Here is a 15,370-nt window from a genome sequence, read left to right on the forward strand (position 1 = left end):
AACTGCAGATAGACTACTAAGGCATCTGAACAAGGGCTAAGGAAAGAATTGGACTGCAACACATTAGCAGATAAATTACCAAAGTAACACCAAACCTGCTGTATACATACATAAAAAAGTATAACTGTATAAAAACATACTAGCAGCAAAGTACCTGTATATGTAAATGTATACACCTGGGACTAAATAATATTGCACATTGCCCAAATGAAAGATATCCACATGAGTAGAAATTACGTATGCAGTTGTGGTAGTGGGAAAATGGGTGGAGCGGAAGAGAGGCCACAGGAAACGGGAATGAACGACTGCTGCAGTACACAGCATACACCACAGTCCTGTAAACACGGCTCACAAATTCCAGACCCCCATTACCCATCACAAGTGCATACTGCGAACATCTTACCCTCGTTCGGAATGCCACCCCAACAACGTTGTTTCGCAACAAGCTTCCCTGAATATTGAGTTGGCGGATGAATGTGAACTGTATTCTTCAAATGAATGTGATCAGTCCTACAATCAGTTTTCCGTGCTTTGCTACAAAACCAATGGGAAAAGCCACTGGATATATACGTGAAGGGGGCCTAAAAAATTTTTCACCACATTCATTACTGTTTTTCAGCTCGAAGATGTATCAGACGAGGCTTTTTTATTCCGTCATCAGAAATGTGAGCAAACAGAAAGAGCTCGCTGGTCATTTTGGGAACAGAGCAAGTGGCCGAAAAGGAGCAGGTTAGTCCTCTGTAAAAAGTGTTAAAAAAACATAAGTGATAAGATTTATTGGTGTTTACATTTTTTTCTCCTCGCATTTTAAAATCCATAAACTTTTAAACTTCTACAGTTTTCTCACCTACATACCCATATAAGGGCTTCTTGTACTTTGTAAAGACATCAATCATTTCACCACAAAATCTACAGTGAAGCCAAAAAAAAATAAAAAAAAATTAACTGGGGTAAAAATTAAAAACAAAAATCTGCTATTATACAACTTTAAGGGGGTTTTTAACCCCTTCCCGCTATTGGACGTATGCATACGTCCAGGCGAATTACACGTTCGCGCAAATGGACGTATGCATACGTTCAAGCGATCTCCTGCTCTGCCGCGGGCAGCGCAGGAGATCGCGGGTGGGACTCAACTGTCAATCACAGCCGGAGTCCCACCGCAGCTGTCGGGGCCACGATCGCGCCGGTCCCGGCAGCATTAACCCCATAGATGCCGTGATCAGTTCTGATCACGGCATCTATGGTGTTTGCAGGGGGAGCGCTCTCCCCCTGCCCATCAACGGCGGCGCCGCGATAAAATAAGGGGGATCGAGGGTGTCCAAGACACCCTCGATCCCCCTTGAAGAGATAGGAGTGAGGTGGCAGGGTTGCCACCCCTCCTATCCCTGCTATTGATCGGCCGAGCGACCGACCAATAGCAGACTGGGGGCAGGGGGGTTAAAGTTCGGTTCCCCCCGCTATGCCCACCCATCGGTGTCCGGGCACAGCGGGGGGAACCGTGTAGTAGCGGCGGCGGCAGCGGCGATCACTTACCCGGCGGCGGCTGTGATCACGGCGGCGGTGGAGGTGAGTATGACGCCGCGTGTCCAGGAGTCTGTTGCCTAGCAACATCTGCAGGGCGACAGTTTAGAGAGTGGTCTCTAAACTGTCGCCCTCCAGATGTTGCAAAACTACAACTCCCACCATGCCTTGACAGCTGTTTACTGTGTTGGCATGCTGGGAGTTGTAGTTTTGCAAGATTTAGAGGGGTTCAGGCTAGAGATCACTGACAGTGGTCTCTAAACTGTAGCCCTCCAGATGTTACAAAACTACAACTCCCAGCATGCCCAGACAGCAGTTTGCTGTCTTAGCATGCTGAGATTTGTAGTTTTGCAACATCTGGAGGGCCACAGTTTAGAGACCACTGTCAGTGATCTCGATAGTGAACCCCTCTAAATCTTGCAAAACTACAACTCCTAGCATTCAGGAACAGCAAATGGCTGTCTCGGCATGCTGGGAGTTGTACTTGAGTGCCTCCAGCTGTTGCATAACTACATCTCCCAGCATTCCCTTTGGCAATCAGTACATGCTGAGAGTTGTAGTTCTGCAACAGCTGGAGGCACACTGGTTGGGAAATACAGAGTTAGGTAATAGGTTCTATTACCTAACTCAGTATTTTCCAACCAGTGTGCCTCCAGCTGTTGCAAAACTACAACTCCCAGCATGCACGTTCTGTCAGTGCATGCTGTGAGTTGTAGTTTTGCCCCCCCCCCCTCCCATGTGAATGTACAGGTTACATTCACACTGGCGGCGGATTACAGTGAGTTCCCTGCTTCAAGTTTGAGCTGCAGCAGCCGCAGCTGAAACTCCTAGCGGGAGACTCAGTGTAATCCGCCGTCAGTGTGAATGTAACCTAAATACACTACACTACACTAACATAAAATAAAGAGTAAAACACTACATATACACACGTACACTGCCCCCCCCCCCCCCCACCACCCCTTCCCCCCCAATAAAAATGAAAAACGTATCCTACAGCAGTGTTTCCAAAACGGAGCCTCCAGCTGTTGCAAAACAAAAACTCCCAGCATTTCCGGACAGCCATTGACTGTCCAAGCATGCTGGGAGTTTAGCAACAGCTGGAGGCACCCTGTTTGAGAATCACTGGTGTAGAATACCCCTATGTCCACCCCTATGCAAATCCCTAATTTAGGCCTCAAATGCACATGGCGCTCTCACTTTGGAGCCCTGTCGTATTTCAAGGCAACAGTTTAGGGCCACATATGGGGTATCGCCGTACTCGGGAGAAATTGCCTAACAAATTTTGGGGGGCTTTTTCTCCTTTTACCCCTTATGAAAAGGTAAAGTTGGGGTCTACACCAGCATGTTAGTGTTAAAAAAAAAACATTTTTGTACACTAACATACTGGTGTTGCCCCATACTTTATTTCACAAGCGGTAAAAGAAAAAAAGCCTCCAAAATTTGTAACGCAATTTCTCCTGAGGACGGAGATACCCCATATGTGGGCGCAAAGTGTTCTGGGGATGCACAACAAGGCTCAGAAGGGAGAGTGCACCATGTAAATTTGAGGTCTAAATTGGTGATTTGCACAGGGGTGGCTGATTTTACAGCGGTTCTGACATAAGTGCAAAACAATAAATACCCACATGTGACCCCATTTTGGAAACTACACCCCTCACGGAATGTAACAAGGGGTACAGTGAGCATTTACACCCCACAGGTGTCTGACAGATCTTTGAAACAGGGGTCTGTGAAAATGAAAAATAAAATTTTTAATTTGCACATCCCACTGTTCCAAAGATCCGTCAAATGCCAGTGGGGTGTAAATTCTCCCTGCACACCTTATTACCTTCCGTGAGGGGTGTAGTTTTAAAAATGGGGTCACATGTGAGGGGTCCACTGTTCTGGCACCACGGGGGGGCTTTGGAAAGGCACATGGCCAAATTCTCTCTCCAAAAGCTCAATGATGCTCCTTCTCTTCTGAGCATTGTAGTTTGCCCCCAGTGCACTTCACGTCCACTTATTGGGTATTTCCATACTCAGAAGAGATGGGGTTACAAATTTTGGGGGGTATTTTCTGCTATTATCCCTTGTAAAAATGTAAAATTTGGGGGAAAACAAGCATTTTAGTGTAAAAAAAATTTTTTTTTTTTACATATGCAAAAGTCGTGAAACACCTGTGGGGTATTAAGGTTCACTTTACCCCTTGTTACGTTCCCCAAGGGGTCTAGTTTCCAAAATGGTATGCCATGTGGTTTTTTTTTTCTGTCCTGGCACCATAGGTGCTTCCTAAATGCGGCATGCCCCCAGAGCAAAATTTGCTTCCAAAAAGCCAAATGTTACTCCTTCTCTTCTGAGACCTGTAGTGCGCCAGCAGAGCACTTTTCATCCCCATATTGGGTGTTTTCTGAATCGGGAGAAATTGGGCTTCAAATTTTGGGGGGTATTTTTTGCTATTACCTTTTTTAAAAATGTAAAATTTTTGCTAAACCAAGCATTTTTGGTAAAAAAAAAAAATTTTTTTTTACATATGCAAAAGTCGTGAAACACCTGTGGGGTATTAAGGTTCACTTAACCCCTTGTTACGTTCCCCCGAGGGGTCTAGTTTCCAAAATGGTATGCCATGTTGTTGTTTTTTTTTGCTGTCCTGGCACCATAGGGGCTTCCTAAATGCGACATGCCCCCCGAGCAAAATTTGCTCTCAAAAAGCCAAATATGACTCCTTCTCTTCTGAGCATTGTAGTTCGCCCGTAATGCACTTCAGGTCAACTTATGGGGTACCTCCATACTCAGAAGAGATGGGGTTACAAATTTTGGGGGGTATTTTCTGCTATTAACCCTTGCAAAAAAAAGTGAAATTTGGGGGGAAACACACATTTTAGTGAATTTTTTTTTATTTTTTTTTTACATATGCAAAAGTCATGAAACACCTGTGGGGTATTAAGGCTCACTTAATTCCTTGTTACGTTCCTCAACTGGTCTAGTTTCCAAAATGGTATGCCATGTTTTTTTTTATTTGCTGTTTTGGCACCATAGGGGCTTCCTAAATGCAACATGCCCCCAAAAAACCATTTCAGAAAAACGTACTCTCCAAAATCCCCTTGTCGCTCCTTCGCTTCTGAGCCCTCTACTGCGCCCGCCGAACAATTTACATAGACATATGAGGTATGTGCTTACTCGAGAGAAATTGGGCTACAAATTCAAGTATAAATTTTATCCTTTTACCCCTTGTAAAAATTCAAAAATTGGGTCTACAAGAACATGCAAGTGTAAAAAATGAAGATTTTGAATTTTCTCCTTCACTTTGCTGCTTTTCCTGTGAAACACCTAAAGGGTTAAAACACTTACTGAATGTCATTTTGAATACTTTGGGGGGTGCAGTTTTTGTAATGGGGTCATTTATGGGGTATTTCTAATATGAAGACCCTTCAAATCCACTTCAAACCTGAACTGGTCCATGAAAAATAGCGAGTTTGAAAATTTTGTGAAAAATTGTAAAATTGCTGCTGAACTTTGAAGCCCTCTGGTGTCTTCCAAAAGTAAACACTTGTCAATTTTATGATGAAAATATAAAGTAGACATATTGTATATGTGAATCCAAAAAAAAAATATTTGAAATATCCATTTTCCTTACAAGCAGAGAGCTTCAAAGTTAGAAAAATGCTAAATTTTCAATTTTTTCATCAAATTTTGGGATTTTTCACCAAGAAAGGATGCAAGTTACCACAAAAATTTACCACTATGTTAAAGTAGAATGTGTCACGAAAAAACAATCTCGGAATCAGATTGATAAGTAAAAGCATTCCAGAGTTATTAATGTTTAAAGTGACAGTGGTCAGATGTGCAAAAAAGGGCTGCGTCCTAGAGGTGAAAATGGGCTGTGTCCTTAAGGGGTTAAAGGGGTACTCCAGTGAAAACCTTTTTTTTTTTTTTTTTTTTTATCAACTGGTGCCAGAAAGTTAAACAGATTTGTAAATGACTTCTATTAAAAAATATGAATCCTTCCTGTACTTATTAGCTGCTGAATACTACAGAGGAAATTCTTTTCTTTTTGAAACACAGAACTGTCTGCTGACATCACGAGCACAGTGCTCTCTGCTGACATCTCTGTCCATTTTAGGAACTGTCCAGAACAGCATATTTTTGCTATGGGGATTTCCTTTTACTCTGGACAGTTCCTAAAATGGGCAGAGATGTCAGCAGAGAGCACTGTGCTCGTGATTCAGCAGACAGCTCTGTGTTTCCAACGGAAAAGAATTTCCTCTGTAGTATTCAGCAGCTAATAAGTACAGGAAGAATTAAGATTTTTTAATAGAAGTAATTTACAAATCTGTTTAACTTTCTGGCACCAGTTGATTTAAAAAAAAAAAAAATTTCACCGGAGTACCCCTTTAATTTCTACGTAGTGCACTTTACAGTTAAAGTGTTAAATGTTATCTTTATTCTGTAGGTCCATACAATTACACCAATACCCCATTAATATAGGTTTTATTTTATTTTTCTACTTAAAAAAATTTACATTTTTTATTTTTTTTGTAAGAAAATGAATTTGGTTAAAATTATGTATGAGGGCTCATATTTTGCACCATGATCTGTAGTTTTTATAAGTACCATTTTTGTTTTGATGGGACTTTTGCTTACTTTATAATAATTTTCTTCTGGGGGGAGGGGGGTATTCACATCTATTACACAATTTTTTAAAATTATTTATTACAGTTCTTTTTTTATTACAATCGTTAGATTGCAAACACTGTTCAATGCTGTGCTATAGCAGAGCATTTACAAGTGTTATCAGTGCTCTGCTTCTCCAGCTTGTCAAAGCAGACTGGATAAACGGAATGAAGATCGGACGAGGCAGTTAGGGAACTTCATGTCAGCTGAACGGGACCCCACGATTGCACTGCAGTGGTCCCGATCAGCTTTAGTAAAGGACAGGGCTTTAAATCCAGCGATTGACTCTGATTGCAGGAGCAGGAGCCTTGCAGCAGCAAACAGGGAGGGAAAGGTTTATAAAAAAAAATTTAAAAAAAATATCATATGCCATACTTGTTATAAATGCTTAAACATTTGTATTGGCCACATTATAAAAACAAAGCAGACAGTGTGGGAACATGTTTAGGATAAGTCATGACTTGGTAATCTATGTGTTTATATATATATATATATATATATATATATATATAAACTTAATGGCCCTTATTTACTAAGAGTGGAGTGTAGTTTTCTTTGTGGGTTTTAATTCTCTACAATTTTTTTCCACGGTATTTACTAAGCTTTTCCTACATTTTGCAGCTTTTTTTTACACATCCAAAACATGTCGGCTTTACAATAGTAAATCAGGGCCAATGGCCCACATTTATCATTGCAGTGCAAGTGAAGCATTTTTTTACACCTTTTTTTTTGTGTGCTGATGTGTAGGAGCACCAAATTTATTAAAAGGTGAGCTTTGATAAATTTTGTGCAGCTCCACATTTTCTGAAATTTCTGTCTACACATACACCAAAAAGCTACACCATGTCTGGGCTGGTGTAGTTTTAGAGAGTTTTCAGTGGCTTTGCGCCTTTTTTTGCTCCTTTTTACAAAAAGGCGCAATGATAAATCCCTTCGATATCATGTCTATTGCCAAAATCTGTGGATTGCAACTCAAAATCAGCAGAAATGTGTAAACAAAAAGGCGCAAAAAACCCTGCTTGCGCCTTTTGTGCCCCTTTTTTAGACACAAAAAACAGTCTAAAGACATTGATAAATGTGGGCCAATGTGTGTATGTTCCAGCATCGTTTCGAAACCGCTAAAGATATTAACATGAAACTTGGCACACATGTTACTTTTATGTCAACAACAAACATAGAATAGGTAAATTAACCCTTATCCCACCCCATTTGCGAGTGCCTGGGTTTTTGTTTAAAGTCCCAAAAAAGTCTATGGGAAATATATGTTACTGCATAACTTCCAAACAGATGGAGAAATTTCGATAATACTCAGTCACATGTTACTTATATGTCCACCAAAAATATAGCATAGTTAATTTAACCCTAACCTACCCTCACTTGCGAGGGTCGTGATTTTTATTTAAAGTCCAAAGCAAATCTATGGGAAATGAATGTTCCAGCATTACTTCCGTACGGCTGGAGATATTTCGATAATACTTGGTCACATGTTACTTATATGTCAAATAAAAATATATAATAGTTAAATTAACCCCAACCTACCCCCATATGTGAAGGATGGGGTTTTTGTCTTAAGTCCCATGCATGTATATAGGACTTCTGGTGCCTTACTCCACAAGGTTACTAACCTTCAGCGTTGTCCCTTTAAGTAAGAATGTTGAGACTAGAATGCCCAGACTACTTCATAATCTGTAGGTCCCCCTTTCTTACACAGACTGTTCCTCAAGTCACTCTCTTTTCTCACAGACTTCTTTACGTTCCCCTCTTTTTCACAGGCTGCTCCATATGTCCCCCCTCTTTTATACACAACATCTCCTATGTCACTTATTTTCTGCAAGTCCTCTGTATGGCCACCCTTTTTTGTATGGTAATAGATATCAAAACAATGCAGGGTCATGGGGGATAAGCTTATATATCTCTCAAACAGGGGATTTTCAGTAATGCGTGTAGATTTGAAATAAATATGTTTAATTTCACATAATTCTGAACGCTGAGGCAGTGGAGTAACCCTTTTAAGCTGCCCAGACACTCTGCTAAAATGGAAGAATAACTGCATCTCCTGCTGGTGGTTGATGGAACTACAAACATCATGAAATTCCCTTCACTGTTCAGAACTATGGCTATTTTTTTTACAATATCATTCAGTGATTTATCAATGTATGCAGTGTCCTTGTTGTTAGAACACAATTATTAACGTTCATTTTTACTTTTTAGATCTTCAAGCCATAGCTCAGGTCAATGTCCAGAAAATATGTTTTTATCCACTGAAGATATCTGTAGTCCGAATTCCATGTCACCAGATTCTTGGAACACATCACCCCCTAGTGGTTGTGCTTCACAAAACCTACAGTCTGCAGCTGACTGCCAGCAAGGGAAGGTAAAGGTTTAAATCTCCTAATGCGACTGACTTGGTGGGTTACTGTCACTTAGAAAAACATTTGTCATGATTAGGAGAATGAGCCAGGAGACATGCACGGCATAGCTGGTCACTCCCCGGCCAGTTCTTTGTCTCACTGCTTCACTATAAGTCTAGATAAGTGACAGTGCCCACTTAGATGTATATCTGTACTATCTGCTACATACAGCTCTTCCGGGATGTAGATTTTTAACAAAAGTCCTCTCCTGCTCCCCTCCTGAACAATCTATTTAAAGCAGGGGTCTCAAATTCCCAGCTGCAAATGGCCCGCGGAATGAAATTTTGCGGGCCACACCAGGGATCTGGAATTTGTATCGCCTGACGCCTAGGACATGCAGTTCCAGGCGCCAGGCAGGTGATTTCTTCAGGCATTTAGCCCTGCATCTGGCAAACAGGGCTAAATGCCTGAAGACTTCACACACTTCGGCAAACACTGCTACGTGGGACCCGGTGCACATATGACAGGGCAACCAGTCTTGCCCCGTCACTAAACTGCTACTTACATCTGCCTGCGGGGACTTCCTGGTGGAGGTGCGCACGGGGAGTGATGTCATTGCAAGCGCTGCGCAGGGATGCCGACGTCCACCAGGAAGTCCCCGCGGGCAGATGTAAGTAGCGCTGTCCAGGTGGGAAATCTGTGTATGGCTACCTAATGTGGGGAAACTGTGCTAAGGCTGCCTAATGTGGGGAAACTGTGCTAAGGTTACCTGATGTTGGGAAACTGTGCTAAGGCTACCTAATGTGGGGAAACTGTGCTACCTAATTTAGGGAAACTGCTACCTTCCTAATGTAGGGAAACTGCTGCCTACCTAATGCTCCCCAAGCAGTAGCACCCCCAGCATCCGTCAGCTCATGCTATTACCACAGGGGGTAGGGAGAATGGGGGGTGTTGCTGGTGGATGATGGGGGTGCTACTGCTGGTGAGGGGGGGTGTTGCTGGGGGATGATGAGGGGCGCATCATGGGAGCATTATATGTGAGCGGTGCATGCGACCCAGCCTCACCCAGACGCTACCTCCAGTGGCCCCCAGATAATTTGAGACACCTTATTTAAAGCATTTAACTGCTCGTTAGCCACACATCTCCCTGTGTAATAAGGGCATATGCAGCCAACAAATGATGATGGGCCACATGGACGATCCAGCGATTGTCTGTGTAGCCCTCACCAATCAGTGTAGCCCTCACCCACCCTGACCAATCAAAACTTTTGACATGTCTCCTTTTTTTAAAATAAAGTGGCAATGACACTTTAAGTTCACAAAAACAGAGATCAAACCAGCACAACAACCTACTAAAAAAAACACAAAAAGAAGGTTGCAGCAGACCAAAAATTGAGGCTCTTAGCACACTCAAAGAGGTGGGTGCTGAATGCAAGATTGCGGGGGTCCCCAGCAGCAGGACCCCTGCGGTCAGACATCTTATCCCCTATCCTTTGGATAGGGGATAAGATGTCTTAGGGCCAGAGTACCCCTTTAAAGGAGTTATCTAGCCTTGCGATTTTGATGACTTGTCCTGAGGGGAGATGGCCCTAAAGCCCCTATTGACTTTAGGGGAGTTTCAGTGCTGAACCTTGCTGAAAAGAAGTAGCATTGTCACTGGGAGTAGGGCTTAGAGCTGTAAAATCAGCTTGTTTTCCATGTCCAAAACAGAGTGTCTAAGGTCCATGTCACTGTACCTGCACCAAAATGATGACAGTCGTGTCATGTCTTTGTCTTCCAGACAGATCAATGGGAGCGTAGAATATTTCCTCTAACAGAAGAAGCTGCCAAGGATCCAAATAAAACAACTAAACCGTCATCTTACCCCTGCGCAGTACAGCCTACCCCAGCCCATGAGGACAAAGGAGCGAAACGCCTCCATTCCAGCTATGACAAAGAGTATAGGTGATGGAGCACTCTCCACTAATACTCACCGGCTAGCCTGGTGCTTCGGAAGATAAACAAGGTAAATACAAAATAATCATAGTACTCACTATAGATTATGTATCAGAATATCTGATAACTTAATAGTAAGGTTTACATTTTGAAACGTTCGTTTTTGAAAACGCCAATTTCTGGAATTATTACTGATTGATGTTATATGTCAGAAGCCTACAGCTTCTCTGCCTCACTATGTCGAAACAACACTTTTTGATCCATGTTCTAATATACTAAAGAACGGTTCTAGGAAGCAAGGCATTAGGGAACTATATATTTAGGTAGAATAAACACAATTATAAGAATCAGTTTTGCTAGTAAACTTTATTTTACACTTCATCCAGAACACTCCATCCAGTACTGACAATTTAGCTTAAAGTGTCCATCATGTCAAAAATGTTTTGATGTGTCACAGAGACATGTCAAATGGTTGGGGACTCTAAGACCCTCACTGATGAGTAGAACAAGCTGGGAGAAGTGCCCAATCCTGCTTCACTGGATGACCCCATAGACTTATAATAGGGCTGTCCTGTGAAGCAGGGTGTAGATCGCGGCAAGCTTCTCCCAGCTCGTTCTCACCAGTGGGGGTCTCGGCAGTCCCTGACCAATTCAAACTTTTGACATGTCTTTGTGAATTGACAGGTACACTTTAAGGCCTCCTTCACCCACAATTTTTGCAGTGTTTTTAAATGCTTGTAAAAAGTGACATTTACTACAAACATTTTCCGTGGCATTTTTTTGTTATTTAGACAAACCTATAGACCAGACTATGGGAGAAAAGAGTGATATCCATAACATGCTGCATTGTTAAAATACTACAAACCGCAACACTTTTAAAATTTCACTTTTAAAAAGGCTTTATAAGGGTAGTCAAGAAGGCTTTATAAGGAGGTAGTCAAGAGACTAAAGTGTCTGATTGCAGGGGGTCACGCCATGATGTTCTGTACGGGGCCCCTTCTACTTTACCATCCTCAGCACTCCGACCCCCCATGCCAAGGACAGGCAAATAGAGCCCCATGCGGGAGATTGCAGGGAGGCCCAGGGGTCAAACCCCCTATGATCAGACACTTATCCCATATCGTGTGGATAGGGGATAACAGTCTGATAAATTTAGTTCCCCGGACTACCCCTTTAACACCATGAATAATGCTTCAAAACGTAGCACATACGCTGCACTGATTATATGTATGGAAATCTGCCAGTAAAATCCACAACAACATCATCAGCATCAAATACTCAGCGTTAGATGAGGATTTTATGCAGAGAAACTTGCAGATTACACACTGGATTTAACCTGCGTATTTCCTTGCATGAAAGTTGTAGCCAAGTAAAGAAAAAACAGGCATGGTCGCACATCCACAACATGCACCTTGATCTAAGGATTCCCAGCTAAATTTATTAAACTAGCAGGTGGTAAGTGTACTTTATGATCATGAAGTGCAAGCCCGTTAGCAATGTCACGGCCACCTGTAAGTAGCGAGTCCCTAACATCCCTAGCATAAAATGGTGCCACACTGAGCGGCCACCACCGCCGCCGCAACACCAGTGTCCACAGGGGAACGACCCACTGGCAGAGCAGCCCAAATGCCACCCCACAGACACGGCGCTGTGGCAGCAATGGACACCCCACCCATGTGAACAGGTCACAAAGCTCACTTACCATGTGCTCCCAGTAAAAGACTGGGAAACTGCCAGAAAAAATAGGGCCCTGTGCAGCTTCCTGCCAATTTATATAGGCCTGGGCTGAGGGGGAGGGGCAGAGTGCGGACCAAGTAAAAACTAAAAAAGAGGGGGATAGAAAACACAATGTGAATTCAAGTAAAGACAAAAATAGACATGGTTGCACATCCAAAATATGCACCTTGATCTAATGCTTCTCAGCAAAATGTATTAAACTAGCAGGTGGTAAGTGTACTTTATGATCATGAAGTGCAAGCCCGCTAGCCATGTCACGGCCACCTGTAAGTAGCGAGTCCCTAACATCCCTAGCATAAAATGGTGCCACACTGAGCGGCCACCACCGCCGCTGCAACACCAGTGTCCACAGGGGGAACGACCCACTGGCAGAGTAGCCCAAATGCCGCCCAAACCAGTCCCTGGACCACGTTTCCCCACAGACACGGTGCTGTGGCAGCAATGGACACCCCACCCGTGTGAACAGGTCACAAAGCTCACTTACCATGTGCTCCCAGTAAAAGACTGGGAGACTGCCTGAAAAAATAGGGCCCTGTGCAGCTTCCTGCCAATTTATATAGGCCTGGGCTGAGGGGGAGGGGCAGAGTGCGGACCAAGTAAAAACTAAAAAAGAGGGGGATAGAAAACACAATGTGAATTCAAGTAAAGACAAAAATAGACATGGTTGCACATCCAAAATATGCACCTTGATATAATGCTTCTGAGCAAAATGTATTAAACTAGCAGGCGGTAAGTGTACTTTATGATCATGAAGTGCAAGCCCGCTAGCCATGTCACGGCCACCTGTAAGTAGCGGGTCCGCTCAGTGCGGTGCCATTTTATGCTAGGGATGTTAGGGACTCTACTTACAGGTGGCCGTGACGTGGCTAGCGGGCTTGCACTTCATGATCATAAAGTACACTAACCACCTGCTAGTTTAATACATTTTGCTGAGAAGCCTTAGATCAAGGTGCATGTTGTGGATGTGCAACCATGTCTGTTTTTTTTTCTACTTGAATTCATAAAAGTTGTAGCCATATACGCTACATTTACACTACACCTACCAGAAAGTTTTTTTTTTTTTTTTTTTTTTTTTTTTTTTACAGTGGACAATTCTTATCCATATACTTTTATTAAGGTTTACGGATGTCAGTGTGGGGGACCATGTATTTGGGCCCCAACACTCCATAAAGTTGCCTATACAGCATAGCTGTTAACACATTTGTTTGGTTGACAGCTATTCTTCCTGCTCCTTGAGCGGTGACACCTCTTGCACTAGCTTATATAGTAATCTAACATGGCCAAACATTCTTTCCACCTGATATCTGTCTATGTCAGGATACCTCCATACACAAGATAGTCATCTCATCCTGCTAACAGTGGCAGGTCCATCCAGATTTCCTCTAATGTGTGTGGGCATGTTTAGCCATAGTGGATCTTTTTTATTAGAATGTTTAAGTGTATTGGAAAGTGTAACCTCAATGTTGTTGCCGTGGCTGGATACACTTTTAAAACATGGAAGGATCTAAAGAAGTTCTAATTGCATTGTAGATGCGGTTGCAATAACAGGTAACAGCCTGTTACTGGTTATTGCACCAGCATCTACACCACGTTATTTGTATGAATGCAGCTAGGAAATAAAAATATTAAATTAAAGGGATTGTCTCATTTAATATTTCTATTACAATACTCCCCAGAATGCTGGAATTAAAACAATAAACCTTGACTTACCTACTGCAGCCGCTGGAATTGCCATCCTGTCCTCCGGTACAGTCTTCTTCCTGCTTCTGGGGGACAACATGTAACCTTTCCGCTCAGCTTAGCGTCAGCCACAGCGATTTCCCACATCGGCCACTTATAGGCTGAGCAGTATTGTGATGTGTTGAGCCTGGCCCAATACATCACACTGCTTCTCAGCCTATAACTGGCCAAGGGGAGACCCCCAGAAGCAGTAAGAAGACCACACCGGAGGACAGGATGGAAATTCCAGGGGCTGGGTGCCCGGAGGTAGGCAAGGCAAGGTTTATTGTTTAAATGCCTGTGAGTGCCGCTTTTGCACTTTTTCTTGGGTAGAGTTTGCAAGTTGCTGTTTGTCTAAAAGCTGAGCACCTCATAGGGATCATTCACACTGTGGTATTTTAAGGTGGAATCTGCCAGGAATTGGAGATTTTCCTACCTTTAGTGATGGAAAATATGGACGGACATTATGCTAAACTCTTCTTTTCTACTTAGCCATAGCAGCTAGGGTTAATAACAGGTATACAGAAGAAAAAACAGGTAATACAGGTAATATGCAAATAAGGTATGCAGATCAGCCAATCAGCATCTAGTACCAAGGTGATATAAGGAGAGTGCAGGTAACATACTTCCTGTTCTTTGATGCATATTAAAATACATATAAACAAGTCTGATAATAAGTCTCAACATAGAATGTCAAAAATAAGAACATTAAAGATAATAATCAAAGATCTTGAAAGATGAAGTCTTTAATATGGAACGATAAATTCCAGGTATAGTAGGAGAACATTTGTAGTTTTGGAATGGAAGGTAACTCAAAGTCCCGAAGAAGAAATCTTCTGTATTGAGGAATCAGGCTGGAAGAAATAAGAATTTATAATAATAATATAGGGTAGGGATAATGTTAGTCTCCTGTCCTTAACCCCTTAAGGACACATGGCGTACCTGTACGCCCTGAGTCCGCTCCCTTTCTATAACGCGGGGCCACGGCGTAGCCCCGCGTCATAGCGGGTCGGGCCCGGCCTCTAACAACGGCCAGGACCTGTGGCTAATGGCACACGGCACTGATCGCAGTGCGCACACGCTATTAACCCTTTACACACGGTTCAAAGTTGATCGCCGCGTCTAAAGTGAATCTAAACTACCCTTTTACCCACAGTGAAATCGCGGCATATAAACATATACATATAAACATATACATATAAAGTACATTCTTCAAACAACTACCATGGAAACATGAGGTTCGGGTCTAAAATAAAAGGATTTGAAAGTGGATTCTGAGGACCAATTGCCAGCTTTCATAATATCTGACAAAGATCCTCCTACTTGACAGTTTTATGGACATAGCACCTCTAGTAGAATGTGCTCCAAATATTGAGATGTCAATTAAAGCTAAAGACATGGGGGGACATTTTTCAAAACCTGTCCAGAGGTAAAGTTGCTGAGTTTCCCATAAAAAA

At 42.6% G+C, this 15,370-nt stretch overlaps 1 protein-coding gene across 1 annotated transcript in view; it reads left to right on the forward strand.

Moving 5' to 3' along the window:
- KANSL1L (KAT8 regulatory NSL complex subunit 1 like) overlaps window positions 1-15,370 on the forward strand; it is a 104,602-nt gene that overhangs the window by 73,377 nt on the left and 15,855 nt on the right. Inside the window, exons 13-15 of the mRNA XM_056535268.1 lie at window positions 620-729; window positions 8,383-8,545; window positions 10,303-10,527. Coding sequence (XP_056391243.1) covers window positions 620-729; window positions 8,383-8,545; window positions 10,303-10,470 — 441 coding nt within the window. The 3' untranslated portion in view covers window positions 10,471-10,527. The remainder of the gene's footprint in view (window positions 1-619; window positions 730-8,382; window positions 8,546-10,302; window positions 10,528-15,370) is intronic.

The sequence above is a fragment of the Hyla sarda genome, chromosome 8 (assembly GCF_029499605.1).
Source record: "Hyla sarda isolate aHylSar1 chromosome 8, aHylSar1.hap1, whole genome shotgun sequence".
Taxonomy (NCBI): Eukaryota; Metazoa; Chordata; class Amphibia; order Anura; family Hylidae; genus Hyla; species Hyla sarda.